Source organism: Fundulus heteroclitus, chromosome 8 (genome assembly GCF_011125445.2).
Source record: "Fundulus heteroclitus isolate FHET01 chromosome 8, MU-UCD_Fhet_4.1, whole genome shotgun sequence".
In the NCBI taxonomy this organism is placed as follows: Eukaryota; Metazoa; Chordata; class Actinopteri; order Cyprinodontiformes; family Fundulidae; genus Fundulus; species Fundulus heteroclitus.
This window is the reverse complement of record NC_046368.1, coordinates 27,287,269-27,312,048: the sequence shown is the minus strand read 5'-3', so window position 1 is coordinate 27,312,048 and position 24,780 is coordinate 27,287,269. Positions and strand designations below refer to the sequence as shown.

At 43.4% G+C, this 24,780-nt stretch overlaps 1 protein-coding gene across 4 annotated transcripts in view; it reads right to left on the bottom strand.

Moving 5' to 3' along the window:
• lhfpl2a (LHFPL tetraspan subfamily member 2a) overlaps window positions 1-24,780 on the bottom strand; it is a 61,679-nt gene continuing 36,899 nt past the window's right edge. For 3 of the 4 annotated variants that reach the window (XM_021311338.2, XM_012853916.3, XM_021311340.2), the window contains 2 exons: window positions 9,880-10,671; window positions 1-1,145 (listed from right to left, as the gene is read on the bottom strand). In XM_021311338.2, coding sequence (XP_021167013.1) covers window positions 889-1,145; window positions 9,880-10,300 — 678 coding nt within the window. In that variant the 5' untranslated portion in view covers window positions 10,301-10,671 and the 3' untranslated portion in view covers window positions 1-888. Of the gene's footprint in view, window positions 1,146-9,879; window positions 10,672-18,490; window positions 18,596-24,780 lie in introns of those variants that run through there. The other variant, XM_012853918.3, reaches the window with a different exon arrangement.

Sequence of the window (24,780 nt, the reverse complement as noted above, 5' to 3'; positions counted from 1 at the left end):
GTTAGTTTTCCCTTCTCTTTATTAGTTTGGCACAAAACAAATCAGAACAGATACGAGACTATCTTTTGACTTGGCACACACACACACATAAACACACGCGCACACACACACTCACTCCCTGAAACCAGACAGTACTAACAACAGCAATACTTCATTTACTTGTGTCCGAGTCTTTGTGCAGGGATTCCAGGCTGTCTGCTCAACAAGGACCGGACCCTTCACTGTCCTCCTGCAGGCCAAGCGAATCCTTTCCCACCAATACATTTCAGCGGTCTACAAACACATGAATCGTTCAAATAGTACATTCTGAGAGCTCCAAAGGACATCCACTCTGAGCTAAAAAGGCTGCTTATTCTGACTGAGTAGTGGTTCCCTTCACGAGTAAACGCTCACACGTGGCACACAGTTAAAAAGACCCAGGTTTGCTGGTCAAGATCCGGTGACAAAAGCACCAGGAAATTCATTTTCTTTTTTTTTCTTTTTTTTTTTTTTCACGAGTGGCAAGAGTAATGTCATGGGGCCAGCCAAGAGATCAAGCTGACCGTCATTCTGCAATCATAACTATTTACAAAATATATATAATCACGTTTATTTACAGAACATGCGGCGACAGACGGGGCCAATCAGGGCACCCGCATGCCTAACATGAATACAGAACCACACACAGCACCTCCTGGTGTCATAGAGATAAAGGGGGGGAAAAAAACACTCGACACTTGTGGATTTCTCCCGCATCAACACAGGACAAGAGACAAAATAAGAGTTGGTTTTAGTGGTAAACGATGCCGCGGCTTCTCCTCCGCAGGCCGGCGTCTTGAGCAACGACGCGGGAGCGCGGCTCGGTCTTTATCTGGCCCGCCTCTCCGCTCGTCAGAAGCGACGGGAGCCTCACAGGAGGCAGATCAGGCTCTTGCCCTCCTCGATCTCCTCCTGGACCTTGTCGCTGGACGTGGCGATCTCGGCCTGAGCTGAGAAGACGGCGCAAATGAATGTGAGCACGGTGCCCCCCATGGCCGTGTAGAAGGCCCAGCCCATGGAGCACAGCCCGGCCCGGTACGGGGTGGCGTCCGGGCCGCAGTACAGCTGGACTTTGTCGGAACCCCAGCCGGCAGGGTACAACATCAGACCCAGAATCAGGAACAGACCTGTGAGAAGACAAGCAGAGCACTGGTCAATTTGAGGGTTCATAAATCCAAACAGCTCACGCAGCAGTTCTAAAGAGACGACACATGATGCCAGGATGAATTTCTGTGAGCTTTATTTGGCCTTCAGTTTTACATGATGAAGATAAAAATCCAAGTAGTTCACAGCTCACATGATCCGATCTCAGGGTTAGTAGTTCGGCAATAAGGTAAAGTTGAAAATCCGAGACAAAGTATTGCGTTTTAACTGTACACAGCTTATTTTAGACCTGTTGGCCATTTTCATGGCAGGTTCTGGTTAAGGCGTGGATATTTACAAGCAACGGTAATGAAGCCAATGTATCCAACGCAGTGTACACATTAAAGAAAATGCATGTGTAAAGATATTTGTTACTATAATGTATGTGTGTGTGTGTATGTGTGTGTGTCTGTTGTGCTTGCGTGACATGCTACTTGTCTTTTTTTTCTGTGGATCTTAAGCCGGTGTCTGCCTCAAAGGTACCTTGGAGGTATTGGCAATATGAGCCAATGTAAAAAAAAATAAAAATAAAAAAAATCAGAAGAGTCTTTCCTATAGTTTATTTGTCAGCTAGTCTTCAGTTTCTGCTCCAACAGACTGATCCATCATCATTTCAGCAGGTAAAATGAAGCCTTCATGGGTGTTTTCCAGCAAAACAGAGTCCTGTTTCAGTTTAATAGCAAGCAATCAATTTCAGTCATATTCATAAGAAATATTAACCCAACCTACTAGAATTACAATAGCGGATAGTAACCACAATTAAGTAGATGATTTTTATAGTGAGTTATATGTGTTTTTATAACATTGAAAGAGAACAAATAAATTGACATCTTGTGTTGGAACTCCACAATATTCAGCTGCAAAGAACAACCTGAGCATTACCCAAATAATATGAGGGGCATCAAGCCTCCTTAGTAAGACTCGCAAATATGGAAAACTTGCAACTGAAAATACAGCAACAACACATTACTTTTTTTCTCATAAGCAGAAATAATTACGAAATGTTAACTGCTGTAGTGTTACCGGCGATGAGTGAAAATAAAGCTGAAACGAAATCACTTCTTCTTTTATATGAGCTAGCTAGCATTAGCAGTGCAGACTAGCTTACAGCTACATGAAGTTAGAAAAGCAGCAGTTTAAAACTGTTTTCTTTTTTATGTGCATTACCTTTGCCTTGCATCGGCCAATGGTAATGTAATTAGCCAATTAGCTTTTAGCTGTGTAGTTTCTACCTACGTTTCCATTTATTTTCAAGGGTGCATAAGATCCTATCATTGAGGGGAAATACAAAGTGTCTCTGCTCTGAGAGACTTGCAGACAAACATATTTTTGAAAACCAAAACACTTCCCAAATAGGTCCCATTAGGACACCTAAAAAACATGACATCAGGCAGGAATGATTTCCTGATTTCCCACCAAAAAAATGCAACCGAACGCAATTACAGCAAGACCCTCCGGTACGACAGGAAAGAGCAACCCCTGCTTGAATCTTCACACGCAATCCTGACAAAGGAAAGAGGAGAACAATAGGAAAAGGTAGCCGAGCCTACCGCCCGGTGTCCTGCGTCTCAGTGGAAGCAGGGGGTCACGTCCTGTGTTACCTAAACCACCGTTGTTTTTAAGCGCTCTGTGGCTTAGCAGACTTTTGCTTCGTCGCCTCGACAGGTTACAAGATGCAAATGCAGAATTTTGATTCAATTAAACGTCAGGAGGTTTCCGTCCTTCCTCTGACGGGTCAGCTGGCCAGACAAGGAGCCTGCCACCAATCAAAGCTCAGGGAGAGAAACGTATGATAACGCAATTACAGGGACCAAACGAGCCGTACAGGAAATGAGGATTTCAGGCAGAATATTTTTTACCCCCTCCCTCTACGCGTAGTCTTATTTTGCTTCTTTAAAAACAAGGAGGTAAAACTCTCTTTCTCCTAATCTCTCTTCCTCTCTCCTCACTTCCTTTCTTTCCCCTCTCTCTTTAAGCACCCGATATCGCATTAAACAAGGAAATGAAAACTAGGTCATAAATTCTTTCCACATGTTGCTGCGCTGGCCCAACGTCCAGGCCATGGCTGGTGATGGATTGAAGGCATGGTTTTAATTCCCAACCCCGACCCCACCCTCCCCTCCAACGCCACTCCCCCCCCCCCCCCCCCCCCCCCCCCCCGCCACACAGACAGACATAAGCAGTCGTTCCCAGCCCCCGCAACCTGCTCCACCTTAAAACCGTTCTTTCTAACCTAGTATGCCGCTGAGCTCCTCCCGCATCCAGTTCCACTAAAACTCTTTGAACTGGTTCTTGTCTGCGTTACATCCAGACTGTCAAATCTCTGCCATCAGTCTATCTCTGATAGCCGCCTGTCCTTCCTCCTCCTCTCCAAACCCTCAATGTGATATTCAGGGAGTTTCTATGCAGGGAATGAATAAGAAACAGGTTCTCCAGTGAGAGAAGGAAAGAGAAATACTGGAAAGAACAAGGACATTTAAAAGGCAACTTTTTTTGTTGTTGTCTTTTTATGGTTTTACCCCAGTGTGCAGAAGATTTGACATCCATGCCTAAAATTTGCCCAAAAAACCCCCAAAACAAAACAACAACATAAAAATACACTCGATTTAGGTTATTTCATACCTGATACAAAATAATTTTTGTATTTCCAAATTTTCCAACTTTAAAACAACACACACAAACCAGAAAGAAATACTTTTATATTATGAACTGGTATTAATTTTTCAACAACGTTATTGGGAATTAACTCCATATAGTATACTTAACGCAACATCTGTGTATTCTACACATCAAAGATCGTATTAGAATCATGCCACTATCTTGTGGTCATATTAACGGCGTAATATGTGTAGTTTCTCTAGTCTGAAAACTAAAAACCTACATTTATGTCTGTTGTGTGTGCAATATTGGAATGAACCATCTCTACTTAATTTGTAGATTTGCTTGACAACAAAATGTTTTTTTTTTTCTATAAATAAATTAGGCCATTAAGGGCTTTTAGTTCATACTCCTCATCATATCGGTGCATATTTGTATCAATAGCGTACAAACATATCCTGGTTTAGGTAAATATCTAGCCAACATAAGTATATGGCCTCATTTGGAACGCAGTCATATGATGAGCCTGGGAAAAACCAATTAGGAGTCCAATGTCCTATTAGTTGGGTCTCATATTCCACCAGGTCTAGGCCACACATAGGTTACTTTATAGTCAGAGTTGCCCTGCATCTGATGCTACATTACCATTACCGACCCTCCATGTGTGCCTATGAGCATTCACGCAATGCTACATGCCAAATGCTAGCAGCATGACCTAGCTACCAATAAATTCAGCTGAGAACCATTTGACCCCTTGGAGGCACTCGTTGACTGTGTCTAGAGTACTGAGTTTTCATCAAACGATCATTAAGAATGGAAAAACAATAAGTAAACAAGACAGTGATGTAATGCGAAACCCCATCTAAGTCCTGATGTAGTAGAAATCAGGTGATTTTACTTCCTTTGGCCCAGTACTATGTGCTAGAAAACAGGTGTCATCAAATGTAATATGCAAATTTCATAGACATGACAGCACTTGATGTTTCACCAGTTGCACTCTCTTTATTTTTTGATCCATGTGAAATGAGTCTGAGGAAACATCTTCCGGTACATGCATCGCATCACAAGATACTACATTGTGTGACAGTGGCTTTAGCCTGACTCCTTTTTGGCAAATAGCATAGCTAAAGTAAAATCTGCCAGCTTATGTTTAGTTATTTCATTTAAAGGTGGCTACATGTACATCTGTTGGCCATCCCAGGTGTATGTGTGGAGCTCCGCGGACCAAAAGCAGCCACACCTGTGGTGTAAACAGAGATATCCAGGAAATGCTATCACAGTAAAGGCCCGATGGTGCTGTTTTCCTATTAGTCAGTTTTCATTAGTCAGAGCTGACTTGTTTGCTTTTCTTCTTCGCATTAAGTGGGAGTTCTTCTGTTGCTGACAATAACTCAATAAAACAGCTTAAATTCCTGTGAGAAGGTGTTTTGATTTCCTTTGCTTCCAGTCTGGATCTTAGTCATGTTTCCTCCAGCCTAGAGTCATAGACCCTAGGAAACGTCATAGTGGCTAATAGAGGCACACGGCAGCAAACACAGGAATCGGAGACAGTTTTACAGCTGAATTATTTTATTTTTTTCGCCGTCTTGTCTCTAACCCTTTTCCTGCTCCATTCTGACACAAGTGAGCGAGGCAGCCATTTCAGTAAACTGAGAAATAAATTCACTTATAGGTAGTCTAGTGGCTGTATAACAAGCCTGTCGGGGCCCCTGAAAAATGCGTACCGACAGGATGCAAAGTTTAGCCCATTGACCCTCAGCAGAAGTCTGCTCCAGTCATTCTATTACGCACAAGTCTTAAAAGCACCCAAGCTTAAAGCGCCGCTTTTTAACAGCAAGCGCGACGCGGCGGCAGTCAGGACGCGTGGCACCGGGGTCCGGGTGACATCAGGGTAATGTGGAGATGAGGTTAATGGGATTGGGAGTCACTCCAGTGTAATGACGCGACCATCTCTGGCAAGCTGCGTCGCAATCTTCTCATCTGAGGTCAACCGCTTTCCCAAACATCTGCCGTCTGGTTCCAGTTTTCTCGTTACCGGGGCGACGACGCACTTTTTGGAAACAAGCATTAGCGAGGAGTCAGTGCGGCAGTCCCCTCGTCAGAGATCAGTTGGATTTACAACCACCTGCCAGCCTCCTGAAAGCCCAACGGTTAAGTTTAAGACTGTGAAACGCACTAATTGATGATTGATACCGGAGGAAGAACAAACAAAGAGAAACATTTCCAGTGACACGACAGGCGGCAGGCCGGCTCCAGCTTCTAACTTTCAGTGAAATGAGGGAAAAAACGATCAAGAGTTCAGCTGCAGGGTTGCAAAGGAAACTCAGCCGCCTCCTCTGGCGTTTGAAGCGCCTCTCGGACCGTTTCCACTTCCACCTCCTCCTCCTCTCTGCGATGGGACAGAGCAGCATGGTATCTTGCTTTCTTTAACAATAATGTGCAGAGGGGGGGGGGGGTTTCCTTGTGGAGTCACACGCTCCCACAGCTGTGGATGTGCTCATTCTATGAGCTGATTAGGCTTTATCACCTGCAGATTGCATTGCCAACTTGTAGCTTCGTGGGCGGTAATTTCTCAAAGCAGAGAATGTGAATCTTATCACTCTTCCACACTTCTTTGGTTGAAGTAATCTCCTCCACCGCTTCAGACTGTTTGTCTTAGTTCAAAACTTGAAAGTAGGAGGCAGTAAAGTGCACAGGCCCCGCTAAAAGTTAACACCCTGGACATGAACAGACGAAAACGTTGAACTTTTAGTGATCGTTTTGAAAGTATACAACAAAAACTGTTTTCATAATCAAAAATTGGGTAAACCAGTTAGATGCTAATCTGGATGCACCGTAGTCCAATCATCAACCAGCTTCTAGCATCATTCTGGAAATACATCTGCCCTCACCTATTGTCAGAGCTGGTGGGGATCATTATGGACTCAGCTTTTATTGACAATCCATACATCTTAAATAGGTTTGAGGTTGTTGCCATTCAATAAGCCTAATGTTAGCATCATTTATCTGATCCAAAAACAGCTTTTATGCGTTGTTGGGATTATTTTCCTGCTGGAACACCCAATTATGTCCAAGTTTCAACGGCTTAACTCGGGGGATCTGCAACCTGCAACTTTCGGAGCCACAAGTGGTTCTTTGGACTATCCATGATGGCAATAAGATAACTTTAGTTAAAAATGTTAAATAATCATCAATTCTTTCCAATATGGATATAACAACAACAGGTTTTAGCAGTTTTACTTTTTTTTCACAGAAATTGTATTAAATGACAAGAAAGGTGTTTTATTTTTTTAGATCTATTTTGCTCGTTATTACACTAGAAACTATACACTAGAAAGTGGCCTAGCCCTGGTAGATTTAACAGGTCAAGGTGACTTTCAATGTCCATGCCTGGCCGTGGTTATATTCAGAGTCCGCAGCCAAAATAGTACTCCACTATCCACCATTTCTTTCTTTTTCTGTAGTTTTTTTTTTATTTGTAGACATTTGGTGTGTTCCAATGGTGCAGGGGTAGTGACCCATACGGAGGCCTTAGCCCTGATGCGACTGACCTGGGTTTGATTCTGGCATGAGGTCCTTTACCCCGTTTCCTATCAGCCTACTATGAGAAAAATGTGCCACTAGTAAAAACCCAGGAAAAAAAATGTGGGCACCTGTGTAAATTAATTTCTACAGATTTCATTGTCATTCTGCGCACATGAGCAAGCGATTCCCTGGAAGAAGAAAAAAATTCCCCTGTTTACACACGACTAACGGAAACCTTCATCTTAAAAGTGAAACCTGGACCACAGTGGAGTGGTGTAGGTCAAAGCATATTCCTCTGTTTGTATGGCTCACAGTCCAGTCCCAATCTCCATTGACAATTTGAGGAAATGCTAAAAAAAATACATCGTAGTCCGCGTCTGTGATGTGATAAGTTGTGAAAAACTTTACCGGGTAGGATTAATTTAGCAAGGCACTGCAGATCCAAAAAGAAACCCCACTTTACATAAAGCTATTTTAGGCTCTCTTGTAAAAGCAGCTATTTGTCTTCGACCGGTCGAATGGGTCTCGGTGGCTTCTGAGGGCCGGGTTTACAGCAGTTTAGCATGTCCTTCAGCACCCGCCCAGCTTTTCTGTTTGGCCCTGCACCAGATAAACAACAGCGGGGGAGGACGGCCATAATCACCGGGGCTTTGGGAGCGACAGTCTGCGAAGAGACACAACGCTCCTTAAGCATGACCTCAAGGCCTCCTCCCCTCCATAATTCACCCCGTTGCGTCAAAGCGGCCCGGGACCTGCCCTCAAGACACAGAACGTACGCCACCTCACGTATAAACACAGATACGCATGCGTGCGTCCTCTCTGAAAGGGCTCCAGCTGACTGGCTAAATATTTGGGCGGCAGTCGCTCCAGGCGGCGACAGAACGTCTTTTCCACCTCGTCTTTTTCATCTTCTGCTCGGGGACGACGCTCCCCGGAGGCTCCACTGGAGCAAAAACACATAATTCCAACAGTGGGAGTCGTGGTGCCAGTAATGAAGCGTTGGGCTTTGAGCAGAGCTTCTCATTTACCTTGATGAACGCTGGAAGCCACAGGAATGGACCGAAACAATAGTGCTGGGATAAACTGAGGTAGCTCTATTTATATCTGAGCACAAATGGGTGCAAAAAAAAAGAAAAAAAGAAAAAAGAAGCCTTTAGAACTGTGCGGCCTGAGTTCTTGGTCGATGCTGGCTAAGATGTACGCTGAAGACATTTTGAGCAAAAAAAAAAAAAAAAAAAAGCGTATTCTCCCGGTGATCAGTGCTGATGGGGCTCCGCTAGCATGCCGAGAGGTGGGGACTGATGGTGCAGTATGTTGCTTCGAGAAAGTCTTCCACCCCTTCAGGTTGCGTTGGTAATGTAGTAATTACTACATTACTAGGTTTTTCACATTTTGTCATGTTAGAATCTCCAACTTCAATGTATTTTTATTTTCTAACACCCTAAAAAAAAATAATCTGAGAAGTCAGCTCCACAGCAAAGTAACAATATCCATCTCTGTGCTAGTTGGGTTTAAAAACCATCCGCTAGAGTGTCCTTATCCAAGATGCTTAATTCTGATCAGGTTCGTTTGATCTTCATGACAACAACAAACAATCCGAGCAAGAAGCGCGTGGATCAGAGCAGCAGAGAGCCGCAGCTCAACTACACTTCGATAAAAGCCGGCTTTGTGTCCTTTATTGGAGGTGTGGTAATAGAAAAATGTCAAGAAGAACCCCCACGGAGAAAGAAAGATACAAGAAGCCATGCTTGCAGCACGCCCAGGCCGTGTAGGGGACGCAGCAAACGTTCGGAAGAAGGTGCTCTTGTCAGATGAGACCAGAACTGAACGTTTTGGCCTGCAAGTAGAAAGGAAGCCATGGTGATGCATGGTGTGGGCAGCATCATGCTGTGGGGTGATTTCCTTAAAGTTATTGGGAAGATGGCTGGAGCTGAATACGGGGTACAACCTAAATACAACCCAAGAAGAAAAGCATATAGACAGTAACAGACGTGAGACCGGGAATTCAGCAACTATAAATACAAGGATCCTGCACTGCAAAAACGGAACTAGAAATAAGTAAAATGTTCTTAAAATTTGTGTATTTGTCCTTGATTTGAGCAGGTAAATAAGATGATTTGCCAATGGAATAAGAATTTTGCACTTAAAATAGGAACAATTCATGTCAATCATCTTATTTCAAGTGCAGGATGTCTAATTATCTTATTTTAAGGGGTCAAAATACTCATTCCATTGGCAGACAAACTTATTTACCTGCTCAAATCAAGGATAAATACCCTAACTTTAAGAACATTTTACTTATTTTTAGATCAGTTTTTGCAGTGTGTACTTTGGACCGATCTTGTACCAAAACCAATCATGTTAGACGCAAACATCAACTGGACTGGACAAACATTAGCTACAGTTAATAGCAGCTATCAGAGACAGTAATCACTCCTTCTATGGGCTGTTTTCATCAGAAGAAAGACTCATGCCGAACTCAATTTTGGAAATCAGCGACAGATCCAAAAGCTCTGAGCAGGCCGTTAAAAGTGCTTTAGATCATTGCTCTGCGGCAAACACACACACACACACGAACACACCAATCGCTCTCACCTGCGATCCCTTGCAGCAGTCCGCACACATTGAAGATGCTCTTCTTCATGATGCTCTGGAAGCACATGGTGAAGATGGAGATGAACGCCACGGCGCACAGCAGCAGGATCCCCGCCGCCAGGAAGATGGAGGTGGCCTGCCAGAACCCGCTGGCAATCTCCCGGAAGCGGATGGCGTACGGCCCGCACAGGATCCCCCGCTGCATGTGCGGCAGCTTTATGCAGCGGCCGTAGATCCCCAGCGTGGGCCTGTAGGCCTCGCCGGCGGCGGTGGCCCCGTGCGAGCCGAAGACGGCGTCGGGCGTGCGGGGGTAGCCCACCAGCCAGTCGGTGCTCATGAAGGCGATGAGCTCGCCGAAGGCGGCCACGATGCTCAGCAGGGTCCACAGCATGGAGCGGCAGGTGACAATGACATGGCACATGCTGACGGCGGCTCTGAGCGTCTCTGCTTAAGCTAGCGGCGACGCTGGGATGGGCGAGAGACGTGTGTGGGCCGCCGGACTTTTTAAACGCTGAGAGCCGAGGTTGAGATCCTTCACCGGGGGACAACGGCAAACCCTTCACGCCGAGGACAAAAAGGGTTCAGGTCAACGATTTCACAGGCCGCCGCTTATGTCAGCTTTCTTATCTCCTGCCGACGTCGTTTCAGCACCGCTGTCGTTGCTCCTCCTCTGGCTCGCCCTCCTCCTGTCAGCGTGGTCTTCAGACTCTTCTGCTGACGGGTTTTCGGCGTCTACATTTTATTGAGGTCGTTTTTCCCCGAGCCAGGCCGCTGGCGTCGCTTCAGACACACCTAAGAGAAGAAGAGAAAAAAAAACGACAACACAGGGAAACAAGAAGGTGAGCGCTTCAGTTGCATGAATACAATGTAACCGCATGCATACAAGGAGATCAGCCATTCCTGTCGGGTTTGTGAAGGAGCGCGGCCCTCTTTCGTGTGGAGGACGAGAAAAAGTGCGCGGGAGGAGAGGAAAGAGGAGGAAGGGAGGCTGCTGGTGTAGATCTTAAGAGGGGGGGGGGTCTAATGAGTTGTGGAAAGATGAGTTCGTTTGAAGAGGGGCCTCTTCTCTTTTCACTTTGTTTATGTTAAAGGATTTGTGATCAGGCCACGCAGGCTGCTTCCTACTCCCCGCGGATCATCAGCCGAAGCCGTAAAAGAAAAAAAAAAAGAAGAAGAAAATGAATGTGCGTGTCCGCCTTTGTTTTTCTGCGCGCATGCCGTAGAGAAGGAGATGGGGAGGTTAAAATAGAAAGGGGAAAAACTGGAGCGATGAGCGGATGCAGACCGGGAGAAAAACAAGCTTGGGGCCTCTCATCTGGCTGCTCACACAGCTGACCTGAGGTCGGCCAATGGATGATGGGATAACGGCCGTCCAGCTGTCAGATGACTGCTGATAACCTCAGTGCATCGGCTCTGCTGAATCAGGGGCACTGGAGTCAGGAAGTTACATTTTTATTGAATTTATTTAACCTTCATTTAACCGGTGCCACGAGATTAAAGAGATTATCTCTTCTGCGAGGCGGACTGGCCCACGAAGGCTCGCTGTTGCAAGTTACAAGCTAACATCAACATCAAAACACTCAGCAAACCCTTTAATAGGTACACCCTGCTAATACAGGGTTACATCCAATGTTGCCTTCAGAACCGCCTTACTTCTTGGTAGGATCCAGGGAGGCTTTTTGTCCCGCACTAACAACAGGAACATCCGCCAAAGTCCAGGTTCTTTTTCTTGCAAATGTGTGAAGCTAATCTCAGAATTTTGTGGAGCTTTTTGTGGAAATGTACTCCTCCTCGGTCAATAAAGTATTGTCTTTAATCCACTAAGGCTTTAAAATGATTTGTGGAAATTAGGATTAAACATTCGTAATATTATGCAAGTAAAGCCACACTGTCATTAGCTGCTGTCATAATTTGATGCTGATGTGCTAAAAAGATTTAGGACTTTTAATTTTTATTTGTAAAACCGATGCCAAAATAGGACTTTACAAGATGCTCAACACTCCTTGCTTTAATACAGTGGGAAGACTGTGCTTTGTTGTGAGAGTTTTCATAGAAATTACTACTTTATTATAATACTTTATGACTTGATCTTCGTCATATACACACAAAGAAGTACAACCCCCCCCCCCCTCCCTTTTTTGTTACTTCACAGGTCGCAGACTGAAAAGTTTGGGAACCCCCACAACAAGGTGTCGGAAACATTCCTCAGAGATTTTGTTCCATGTTGACACAACAGCCGCACCAAGTTGGTGCACATTGGTTGGTTGTTCATCCATGAATGAAATCTCTAATTTCAACACATTCCAAAGGGGCTTCATGGGATTGATTTCATGTGACCTTGGAGTTCATTGGTGTACACTGAACTCATTGCCAGTCTGAGACGATTTGAGCTTTGGTGCTCTCTGGATGTAGCCTTTAGGAGATGGACACACTGTGGTCAGAAAGGAATGGACATGTCAGCAGTACTAGTCAGGCAGGCTGAGGCATTGAATGATGTTTATCTGGTGCAATGGGCCCAAAGGATGGGCTAACCCAATAAAACCATACACTTTTCCTCTTCACTATGCTATTCCTGAATTCAGAAATATTCTGGGGGCCGGATGGAAAGCTCTGGTGGGCGGGATGTGGCCCGCGGGCCGCCAGTTGACGTTCACTACCCTACACCGTTACGCCATCAGCAGCAGCCAGAATAGTTGATATCAGGCGGGATGAATTTGTGCTCTTATGTTGTTCACAAGAAATTTTGACACTACCACCTAAATATAGCGACGGAAATCAAGGGTCATCGGGTCGGGCAATGTTTTATTGTCCAATTGTGGTGGTCTGTTGGATTCCTAACCTCAGTTTCCTGTTTTTACACAACTGCTGTAGCTCATCTACTCCACATTCAACACGTTGTGCATTCAGGGATGGAATTCCACATAGCTTGGTTGTAAGAGGTGGATGTTTGAGCTACTGTTGCCTTTCTACCAACTAGAACTGGTGCTCACCAGTGTTTTCTCCTGTTCGGGTCATTCGTGAGAAACTGAAAACCGAGCGGTAAGCTCGACGGTAAAGGGTGGATGTCGCTACAAAGCGACACCGTGGGGGAAAAAAATAATTCCAAAAGTTGCTATATTTATATAATTTTCTTTTGGGGGGCCCTTGACAGCCAGGGCCCCCCACCCCCTATACGCCCCTGCTGCCATGCGTGGGACGTCGCGTACTCTTCATCAGAACGAGAGTACAGAACGAGGTTGTGTCTGAGCAAAGAAAATTAGTTTACAAAAGAAACTTTTTAAATATTGTTTAGTTCATTGTTTTTTTTTTTTGTGGCTCTTTAATTGAATGAGTGCTAACAGGCTTTCGAGGCCTGATGCTACAGAATATGTTTTGAGTTGTGCGTTTTTAAATTGCAACAAACTTTATGTTAGTTAAATAATTTCCTCCAGCAGCTCTTCATAAGGATCTATAGTCAAACCAAAAATATTGTTGCACAACATCAGCATTCCCACGGCCAAAACTAATTTCTCACCTTTTACCTCACAGTGTCTGGCTGAAGCGTCTGCTGCTTTTGGTCACGTATCACTTTTTTCATTTCAACACAATGAAGCGACAATAACTTGTGGCACGGCCTAACCTGTGAAACTATTTGGTATTGCAAGTGCACTGGTCAGATTATGGGTTGCATTCTTTCTGAAAATGCAATGAAACTAAATGGATTAATATCCCAAATGCTCTAATATGAATCACGTGACTTTGCCCCATTTGGTGCATGGCTCAGTAGGACTGGAATGGTTTTAGATTTGGGAAGTTCTTGATTTTCTGGTAAACGCTTCTTCTCACATATTACAAACCAAAGATGACAAAAAAACTGTCATCTCTGGAAACCATTTAGTGAATCGCAGAACTTATTGGAAAAACAAAAACTTATTCAACTTTTTAAAAAAATGGGATTTCTTTCCAAATATGAGCTTCATATGCTGTTCCAACCGTAACATAAGCTTCCCCCAGAGACACTTTCCCTAAATCGACAATTTGTATAAAATCTCATAGATTAAGTAGTTTAACTTGATTTATTAGCCTGTAATGTAACCCTCCTCATTCATGGGGTCTCTATCCAAACCCCACAAAGGATCCCCCAAAAGGCCTCCAGGGACAAAACAAACAAACTTTCAGTGAGTTAACAAAAGTTTCAGATTTTATCTGTGAGAGGCATTAACAAATGTAAGCTGAGCACACATTAAAAGAGCAGCAGGGATGCCAGAGAAGATTAAAAGGTGCTTATACAAGCCTTTGTGCTCCTGTTATAAATACAGCTCAGGGCCAAATCTCAAAGCTGTTTCTTCTCTTTGTCTCTACTTTTTTTTTTTTCTTGCCTTAGTTTCCCTCCTGCCTCCTGGGAGTCTGTTAGTCATTCTCCGACCAGAATTTGGCAGGGCAGCAGAGGGAGCAGGGGACCGCCACTGACACGTGTGCCGGCCGCACTGAGAGCTTTCCATCTCTCCGTCCCTGGTGAGCCCTCCCAGCAAGGGATAGGAGGAATGTTAGTCCCCTTGTGGTCACATCTAAAGTGTGTATGTGTGCGTGCGTGCGCGTGTGTGTTTAAGAGCATGACACACACACAGAGATCTACATCATCCTGTGGAGATATCAACTTCAGCATTCTTTTTTTTTTCTCCAGTAGACAAAGTGACCCGGATCTGTGGTCTTATCCAGGGTGGCGTGCACGCGTTTGCCTGTGTGTGCCTGTGCACAAACTACCGCTGCGTATATTCGGATTGTGTAAAAGAGATGAGCTCATAAGAGCAGGCACAGACAGCCGACTCTGCGGAGTTGGACTAAAGTTAACTTCATGAATCACAAATGTTCTCATTGCCTCACCATGAACAGATGCGGGGAACAAAGGCAGAACTTATTCAAAAGGCTCTCCTCCACCTCTCACACTCGTGCGGCTGATGTCTCAGTCGGGTTTTGATGAGCGTGAAGTCTGACGCTAGGATTTTAGACCGACGTCCAAAGGTTAGGGTGGAACATTTGCCGGCCCGTTGCAAAGACTAATTCCTCACTGACAGGAATATAGTTGAAAAGCACAACGGAGCTGAAAGAATCTGAACCAGCTGGGGGGAACCCGGAACGTGCGTGACCTGGACACTTAACCCTTAACCTTGTGTTTGAATCGTGTGCCAGCTAGATGCACGACGCCCTCTTTTGGCTCTCAGCTTCTCTGGGGTTTGTCTCGAGAGTGGATTAAAAGAGGCAACGCCGGTCTCTTTCTAATATTGTGCCTGATATTTCGTGACAACATGTGCCCAGACGTCTGCCGAGACAGATCTGAGCCATCGCCGTGAACTCAAGTTTCCCAAGATACAAAGGTCCATCCGAGTGGGGCTTGAGGTGGATTTATGATGTCGCTAATACTCTGAGTAACCAGGGGGGAGACAGAGGATTATTCGAGGTTCGGTTTACATCCAAAGAGGACTTAAAACCCCTCAGACTGCAGCAACTACCCCACTGACCTCCGTCTCTAATCCCCATGACCGCCAGTACTTAAAAGACTCTCAACATTTGACATATGTGCCCCCCCCCCCAAAAGCTTGAAGGCAACTGCTTGCAGGAAACCTGAGATGGATGCAGAAACGAAACACAATCAGGAGTTTCCCAGCAAGACTAAATTGTAGTCTGCTTTTGTTAATCAACAAATTTTAAGGATGAGTGGAAGGATAAAGGTCCATAAAGGTGTTTCTGGAACTAGACGTTTAACTGCGACAGAACTTTAAGGATGATGAAGTCGCACTACGTAGTAGCGTGCTACGCTGATGATACAACGATATATGGGGTGAAGATAGAGGACGGCAGAAGATCAAACATGGGTGTCTTAATGGGGGACATATGGGTGTGGACAGTCTCACAAAAATAAACTGTTTAATACAACAACAACAAAGGGTAATAATCATATTAGTTAATTTCATTTGAGGATTAACAAAGTAACATGACATTTAATTTAGTTAGCTACTTTTTCTTTGAACTAATGTCAGCTGACGTATGAACTGTAGCCAGCTCAACTAATCAGATCACTTGAGGAGGGGGCTCTCATCTCCACCCTTAACTCCGATAGAAGAGAAGGAAACTAGTAAATGTCTATCAGATTTCACAGCTATGGGTTCCTCTACCATTTTCGTCAAAGAGGGGGAAAAAAAGGTTTCAACACCATTTAAAGACATTAGAGATGAGATGTTGATGCATGAGTCACTTTATGGGCAGTTTTGCTTTCACTCTACAATCAAACCAAAGCCCAGATAGAGGACTTAGTGAGTAAAACATGGGCAAAAATATCCATAATCTGTTATTTGTGGGTTTCTGTCAACATATATTTAAGTAACATGTATGGAGCAGATGTGGATCAGTCAGTGCTAATGGTGAAAAACAGCTTTTTTTTTTATTTATTGAGGTTTGTTGCTTGAATTTGATCACTACTACCACTATGAGATCCTGTTATAATTGAGATATTGAGATTGAGTCATAAACCTGTTTGCATAATAATTGTTTCATGGCAACATTTTCTATCCGGTAAAGAGCAGCAGAGAAGACAGTTTAGCAAATATTATAAGGTAATATGGCATGACATTGGATTTGACTAATCAAGCTGATGTTGATGCCTGATTCCCAACTCCAGACTGGGTGCTAAAATATAGATCAGCAGCAAGAAAACACACCCAGCTCACAAGAGGAGACTATGCATAATAATGTTTTAACAATTTTAGCAATGTTTTGGGTGACACTATCAGTTTTTTCCCCCACAAATCACTATTTTAAATAATTAGTCTGGCGTATTCCAGTCCAGATTGTTTTGCAAATCTAATTGTAAGGGTGTACTAATCAAATAAAAAGGAAAAAAAGAAAATAAAAACATTGAAAATCCTCTTTTAGTCCTAAAAGTTAGCTGAGTCCTTCTGTCTAGAGACATTGTTGAGGAGGACATAAACGGCAGGTATAAACCAGCTGCCACAGCACTTATAGATCATTCCTATAAAATGTGACTGTCAATATTGTTTTTCTACTGAAAACCCAAAATGCAACTCCTTGAAACATTTAAAAGTGGTTTAAAAGTTTCCTTCAGTGCTAATGTAATGTCCAACTTTCTTAGTTGACCGTTGACGCAACACGACAGCAAACAACTACTTAATTGCTTACTTCAAAATGCGAGCTTCAAACATGCAGTGGATGAATCGGGATGTCATATATGAAAAATCCACCTTTATATCAGGGATTCATTTCGATGAGCTTGGACTTACTTCACCCGACAAAGTCTAAGGCTGACAGAGATTAAATAGCACCTCACAAGACAGACTGTGGTCTGCTAAAAAAAAAGATGTGTGAAAACTGCAAGACTTTTGATGCTTTTTCAATAAATTCACTTTGAATTTCATTTAGCGAGATTTAAATATGCATTTTTTTAAAACATCTAAAAGCGTAACTTAGTTTTCTCAAAAATACTGCTAATATGTCACCTTTTCCTTGTGAGCCCAACTTAATCAGTCGTCCCAGATGTGTGGTTACAGTGCTAATTTTCACTGTATTCAACGAATCATTGGCACGTTAGACTTGGTTTCTTTCCGTAAAAGCCTGCTTTTGGAAAAAATTGATCACCACCATTATTAAGATCTAGGCTTTGTGTAACACGTGCATCATTATTACTCATTATACCCTGGGTTATTTGACTCGGAACTTGTGAAAGCTTAGGATGCACAGCCTCTTTTCAGAGCATCCACACAGCTACTCTCTTCCCACTGCAACAAAAACAGCAGGAAGCACCTTTCCGCAGTGCCACTGGCAGGAAGCAATCTGCATATCTATGGACTTGTCAGGACTGGAGTCACGCGTCACCATGAGGGTTTGTTCAGAGCCGCTGGAAGAGTCAGAGGGAGTTTATCCACCAGGGCATGGAACGTCCACAGCTAAAACTCATCCACCGCTGCTGTGTTCACATCCCCACAATGACTGGATTTGTGCGCTACCCAGCCCCTTTACATCGATTCCTTTGTACCGAGCAGGAAAGCAACTGCGTGAAACAAAAGGGGTGTTTATAATCTGCGAGGATGTGTTTGAATGAGAGGCCCCTGCAGCCACCGAGCGGGAATGCAGGAAGCTCCCGGTCACTGAGGGCATCAGGCCAGTGGTAACGTTTAGTCAAATCGCATAAAAGAGAAGTCTACCAAGAGTTTCACGATTCAGCAGTGATAACGGTAACGAGGGGGGAAGTTTTTTCTCTTAAAAAAAAAAAAGAGAAAACACAAAGTAATCACGCGGCCCACGTTTAGGGTCAGCACATGAAAACCTTGATCCTGACATGATTTGGGGAAGATTACAGATTGCGATGTTATTCATGGCATCACATGTCAGCTTTTCCACACTGAAGGAGCAAGTCTGGCCCCAACACTTCTGCACATCTGCTCAACATCCCGGAGACACTACAAAGAGGCTGCAGTTCAAATTAAAGGCATAAACTTTAGACTATATTACATCAGCCATGCAGTTTCAACAGCTGCCTCCCAGAAAGCTATCTTAGTTGAAAGAACAAGAACCTAACACAAGAAAAAGAAGAAAAACAGAAAATAAAGCACAGTCCAACCTGTCTCCATTGGTCTATAAGCAGTCTGGCGCTCCTTGAGATGTGGCTCCTCTGCAATGACTCTCCTCCTCTGCTCTCTGTCTTTAGACCTTCCCATCCTGCTCTGACTTCAGGACCCTCCCCACATCCCTCCTCCTGGACATCTAAGCCTCATCTGATTGGCCGAGCTCACGGCGGAGCTACACGACTTGAGAGGGTCCACATGGTGGCCATATTTCAGCACTAAATCTGGGTTAAAAAAACAAGCAGCAGAAGGGCTCGCTTTCCTTTTCCCTTTCAGTATCAGTTTCTCTCACCTTCTCTCTCATCACTTTGGTCCCCCCCCCCCTCCCCTTTCTTCACATTTTTATCCACCAAGGCGAACATCTTCCTATCAGCTCCAATGTCAAAAGAAATTACACTCTCTCAAATTTAAAGAGAAACCCATGAACCAAAGTGGTGGAGAAGAACTGCATCATATCAACTATCTAACTATCTAATGTCGTGACAGCAATAAATATCTGTGGAGAAACGAACAAGACTTGGAAAACGTGAAACCGTTCCTGCTGATATTTGTCTGCCCCAAATGCTGAAAAACAGAGGGTGGGCTTGTTAGCGGCACAAAGAAACTAGCGTGGATAAGTCACACATTTTAAGGCACATCTGCTTACACTGGTTTTACCAACCGTGTTAACCACATATGTGGGTTTCACAGCATCAAATATGTCCAAGTAACCCGCTGGCAAATGGTATCTGGGACACAAATGTCTGACGGGGCTCTTCAGTACAGAGATTCACCAGTAAGGCGACCAGAGATCGGAATGAATTGAAACCCTATCTATGTCAGACAGAGATAGGTTTTTTTTGTTTTTTTGTTTTTTGGGGGAGGGTGATGATGATTGTTTTCATGCCCCTGGCAGATTTAGGTTTAAAGCAATCTCTTCTTTAATTTGACCAACATGTTTCTTCTGACTGGAAGTAATATTCATGTTTTGACGCGGCCGAGACGGACCCCCGACTTGAACCTGACAGAAAAATCTGTGGAGGGACCTGAAGATTAAGGGTTCAGGCAAAGGAGCCCTTCATACCTCAAAGACCTGACGCTGATCAAAACGAATGGCAACAAAAAATAAATATCTGTGGAAAAGCATCAAAAGCAGGTCAGCAGTTATAAGGGGTTTTCTATAATTGTTTTCTGTCTGGTATGCCAATACACTTTTTATAAAAGCACAGTTTTTTTTATTATATTTCGAGAGATGCCCCTTTCACTTGCTACCAGAGACAATCTTCTAGATCTAATGAAAATAAACTCCAATGTGTTCGGCAGCTGGGATCTTACACAGAGCAAGAATACAAAATCTCATCACTCTACTGAGGTTTCAAAGGAATAACACCTAACTTCTGACAATTGTGCTCATCCTGCTATGATTTCAATGCCCAGTATGGGCTTAATTACAGATCAGAGTTTTGTTTTTAAAAGAAAATCTGACCAAAAGTATATACTGTACTGTCAAAAGTAAATGTTTCACCTCAGCTTTAGAGAAGAGAGTTGCATAAACTACTTGAGGTCTATGACTAAAGTCCGTTTGAAAAACAGTAAGAGTGTAAACACAACTTTCCAGTACGTGGAACTGTGTGCAAACCTTTATTGAACTTAGGATCGTAACAGTACAGCACTGCAAAACTTACTGTATAGGTAAAGAAAATAGCAGTGACAAGTCTGTGCTTGTAGGATTTAAAAAAAAAAAAAACGTTTCTGTCAGTAAATTTCACATGGAGACAAAAAGCTTGTCTGGTTGAAGTCATTGTTAACCGAACCCTGAACCACAACAAACACAGATCCCCTTACATCCTTCTTGGGCCCTGTGTAAACATATGACTGCCTGATTTGTTAACTGACTGGTTTAGCAGATGGTTCCATGTCTGACTAATGCCTTGCCTTTCTCCGGCTGGTGGAAGAGGAAAAGTGTCCCAGGACTGCTCACAGCAGCGCCGAGTGCGTTCGGCCAATACTGCTGTCAGCGTTTGACTCACAAATGAGTTCCATATGAAGATGGAAAAAGGGGCCGACCCAAACAGGAAGAGAAGCCGAAAAGTTGATCAGCCACCGAAACGCACAATGGAAAGCTCGAGAGGCAGGACTGTCTTATCAGCCTGGAAGAAAGTTAGGCTGCTGCAGTTCAAAAGCCTTTAAATGAGAAAGTCTGTAAACTAAAAACTAGTAAAAGTCCTCCTGTGACCAGTTTCTATTAAACCCTGGTGCCTCATTCTGACGCTGTGGTTGCATTGGATGTATGAGAAGAGGTTAATGGGGCATTTAAAAGGCACACACTAACTAAACTGTCTAACATATCCCAAAAGTGCTGTTTCTCAAAAACAAAACACTGGCTGTTCGCTGAGCACGCTCAGTTAATACTGTTGACGCCGGCCAACTTTCGGATTTTTACCCTGAATGCAGTTTACAATGCCAACACTGGATATTTATCTCTTCTTTCATCTCCAAAAACAGTCTTGCACTTTTAAGGCAAATATAAGCAACTAAAAGTCTACTGTAAGTAGCATGATCATTTTGGTCAAGTGCAAAAGTTTTCAATGCTTCCACCGAAAACTTTTTGAAACATCTGCAAAATACTTTCTTAATGCCTGTAACTGCTTCAAACATGATGGTAAATAACCCAAAGCTAAGAATAATTAAATCATATGAAACCTGGGCTCTAACCTGATCTCCTATACAACATAATTTTCCTTCAGTTTAAAAAAAATAAATAAATAATTTTGTGATTTTTTTTTAATATTGTAAAGCGAAAGAAATTAAAGGGGTCATTCTGCCAAAAAAAAAAGCATCAAAATAGTCCAAACTCAATTTGAAAATGTTTCTGTTTAGTTCGGAATAAACCACTTCAGGTTTAAACAAGTATTTTAGAATTTCGAACCAAACGAGATTAAATTCAGTCCAAAACCATCACAAAGCTGGGATATAGCCCACGGATTTATCCAAGACTAGGTATCTGGAAAACAGACACCAACTTTAGCTTTGTTAGCATCCCGCAGTATAACGGTCATATTTATTTTTTAACTTTTATTTATCTTTCCGAGTGCATGTGTTGACCCCTGACACCATGGCATCTGATTTGATACCAACCTTCTGGGTTGGTATCAAATGATATACCAACTCAGAAGGCATGACACTATTTTTTTATACTGTGCACCCTGCAGGGTAATGCTATTTGCCATTGACCAAACATGCAAATATACCAAAGAAAACTAATTTATAGGTATCATGCTTTTTTAAGCCTTCCAAAGTCAACTATAAGCTTACATAGGATAAAATATTGCCTTCACACTATGAAGTATTCATTTGTTATGAAATATTAGTTGTTTTCTGGTGCTATTTTTCCAACCCGGAAGAAAGACGCTTGCCTTCATTGCGGCGCTGCCCCACTACGTCTGGGGTCGCCCTAAAGCCGCTGAAGCATGGTTTTAAAAAAAGAGCAGTTCCTGTCACTGTGCAGACTAGGTGATAAAAGAGCCACTTCGTTTCAGCTTTGAGCAGAGATGCTCACGCGCTGCCTCACATCACCACTTTTTGGCCGTGTTGTTTACTGGTTAAAGACGCCACGGTCAAGGTAGGTAATGACTGCGCTACGTAGCTCTGTAATGAGCCACTAGTTTTCTGGGACAGGGAAGGGCTGCTGCTCGGAGGCCAGAATTCACGAGGATAACTCAGACATACATGAATTAAGAAAATTACCACTTTGGGCATGATTCTTATCAAGGAATAGATTCATAACATACCTAAAGCACAAAACGTTAACTTTGCCATATATAGCCCATTTAAAGAGAAAATGGCTGATTCCTTTGCTTAATAATTCATCCATTATCCTTTTCTTTTTTCAGGTGGTGTCCAATAGGCCATGTCACCCTAGGTAGGAAGTCACATCTCCCTTTTTTGGGAGTTAAACAGCAGAATACAAGAACCAGTTTCTAAAGGGCGTTATGGTGCTTCATTGCTCTCGTGTCCTTCATTTTCAGATGACCCCTGTGTGTGTAACTTTTATTGTTAAGGGCAAACTTTTGAGTTGTTCTTTCTTTTTGGCTTTAATTTCAGGACTGCTTATCAGTAAACCAGTAAGTGCCTTGTTGTGTATAACCATAAACAGAAATTAGTGTATGCCAGGAACATTTGCCCTAGTGTTGTTGTTCTAAAACTAAATTGTGCTCAACATGCACAGAAAAACCTATGACATTTGTAGAATCACTGCTAAAATGTGTTCCTTTTAAATCCCCACCATGACCGCAGTCTGTTTATATTCTTTGTGCCAATTTTAACCTTCCTGTTAGCAAACCTGGTTCTAGAGTATACTCCAGTTGCTTTGAACTTGCACATACTATTCGTGCCAAGACTTGACCACAAATCATCTTACAAACGGCGAGAAAAAGCATCTGCGAACCCGAAGCGAGAGTGAAGATGACCTGACAGGTTTCTTCCAGCAGTAATGAGAGCTCAGACTCTCACATCAAAGACTTGAGGATCTGACGGGAGCAAAGATCCACACGCACAACCCATGCCAGGCCAACGCGTCTTTCACACACAATCAACTGAGTGGCCTGTAGTGATCCTTGGAGCTGCTGGTCGTTCATCTTTCCCTGTCACACTTTGGTCAGTCGAGTCAGGTAGATCTAAAGAAAGAAGCTGACTGTGAAGCAAAGCAGAGTAGCAACAGCTAACAAATAACAGGTTGGACTACGAAGTTGAACAGACCGGTTAGCCAAGAAGTCTATGATGATAAGTTATTGAGTGACCAAAACATGAAACCCTTCTCTGAGCTCTGTTTTTAATAACGCATGTAAGGGATCATTTAAGAATGGTATTTTAGATACATGACATTAGTTCAATCTGAAAAACTCACAGAGAAAGAAATGGCAATTAGAAGGATTATATTGATACAATATTTTAAGTCTTTGGCGCTCAGACCTCGGCAGGAACATTAATGCTGAATTATACTTTAACATGCATAAGTAGATGTATGAGAACAGGGATGTTCCCCCCAGGTCTGAAACTGGTGGTGGAGTGGAGATAGAAGAAGTTTGTTCAGTCCATATGGTGATCTGTTTAAGATAGATGTCCAACTTGATAAACACAGGTTTGCATGAACTGTCCATGATGAGCAAGCTTGAAGCGACTGTGGAGAGGAAAAACTCCCCTTTGGGAAGAAACCTCTGGCAGAACCGGGCCCAACATGGTGGTCTTCTGCCGGACCAATAACAGGCGATAGGGAGTGATGAAGACTGAAGGGAGAAAACACTCTGATGGGTTGAGGATGGAGGAACGTCTTGGAAGCTAGATGAACTCAGCTATGATGGTGGAGAAGGGGTTGGGGGTGGGTTGAATCGGACATCTGATTCGAAATCCAACATGCAATCTGTTTGCGCTTGTTGGTTAGCAGGCTGAGACGTGGGTTTGAAGTTGCTTTTAAGATAAGCGCGGGATGCTGATTGGCTTCATGGAGGTGCGGTTCGTAGCTGATTGGCTCACAGAGGCGTATCGGACTCTGATTGAATGGAGGCAGGCGATGAGTTTCTTCGATTGAACTTGCGCCTCAGCTTCATTTTATCCATGTATTTTCTATAGCCGTTAATCTGTCCAGGGTCGTGGGCGAGAGGCAGGGACACCCTCGTCTCCAGTCTATCACAGGGTGAGACAGAGACACACAGGACCAACAAGCGTATGAACACACACACACACACACACACACACACACACACACACACCCCTAAGGGCTATTTGGAGAGACCAATTACCCAAACAGTCATGTTATTGGGTTGCCGGGGGAAGCTGGAGTACCCAGAGAGAACTTACTTTGGCTTCACTTTTCAGATTTGAAGGTTACATACAGGGCTTTGCAAACTGAACTTCTCTCACATTTTGTCACGTTACAAAGAGACACTTCAGTGCATACATGTGGGATTTTATGTGATAGCACAACGCAAATTTGTGCATAGTTGTGACGTGAAAAGAAAATGATGCAGGGTTTTCATTATCTTCCACAAAATCCAAGTTGGACAAGTGTTGTATGTATTTGTATTCAGTCCCCTGTACACTGATACCCCTAAGTGCAGCCGACCTAATTAGCATGTAGAGTCCACCACTGAGTAGTTTACTCTCAGTATAAACACAGATGTTAAGCCCAAGTTCATAAAAAAGTAAGATAGAAAAACGTTTTTTTTTTAAAGAAGAACAAAAATTTGCATCAGCGTACCGAAAGCTTTGTGCCTGCTCGTGTTGCATCATCCCTCAGCCCAGCCACCCT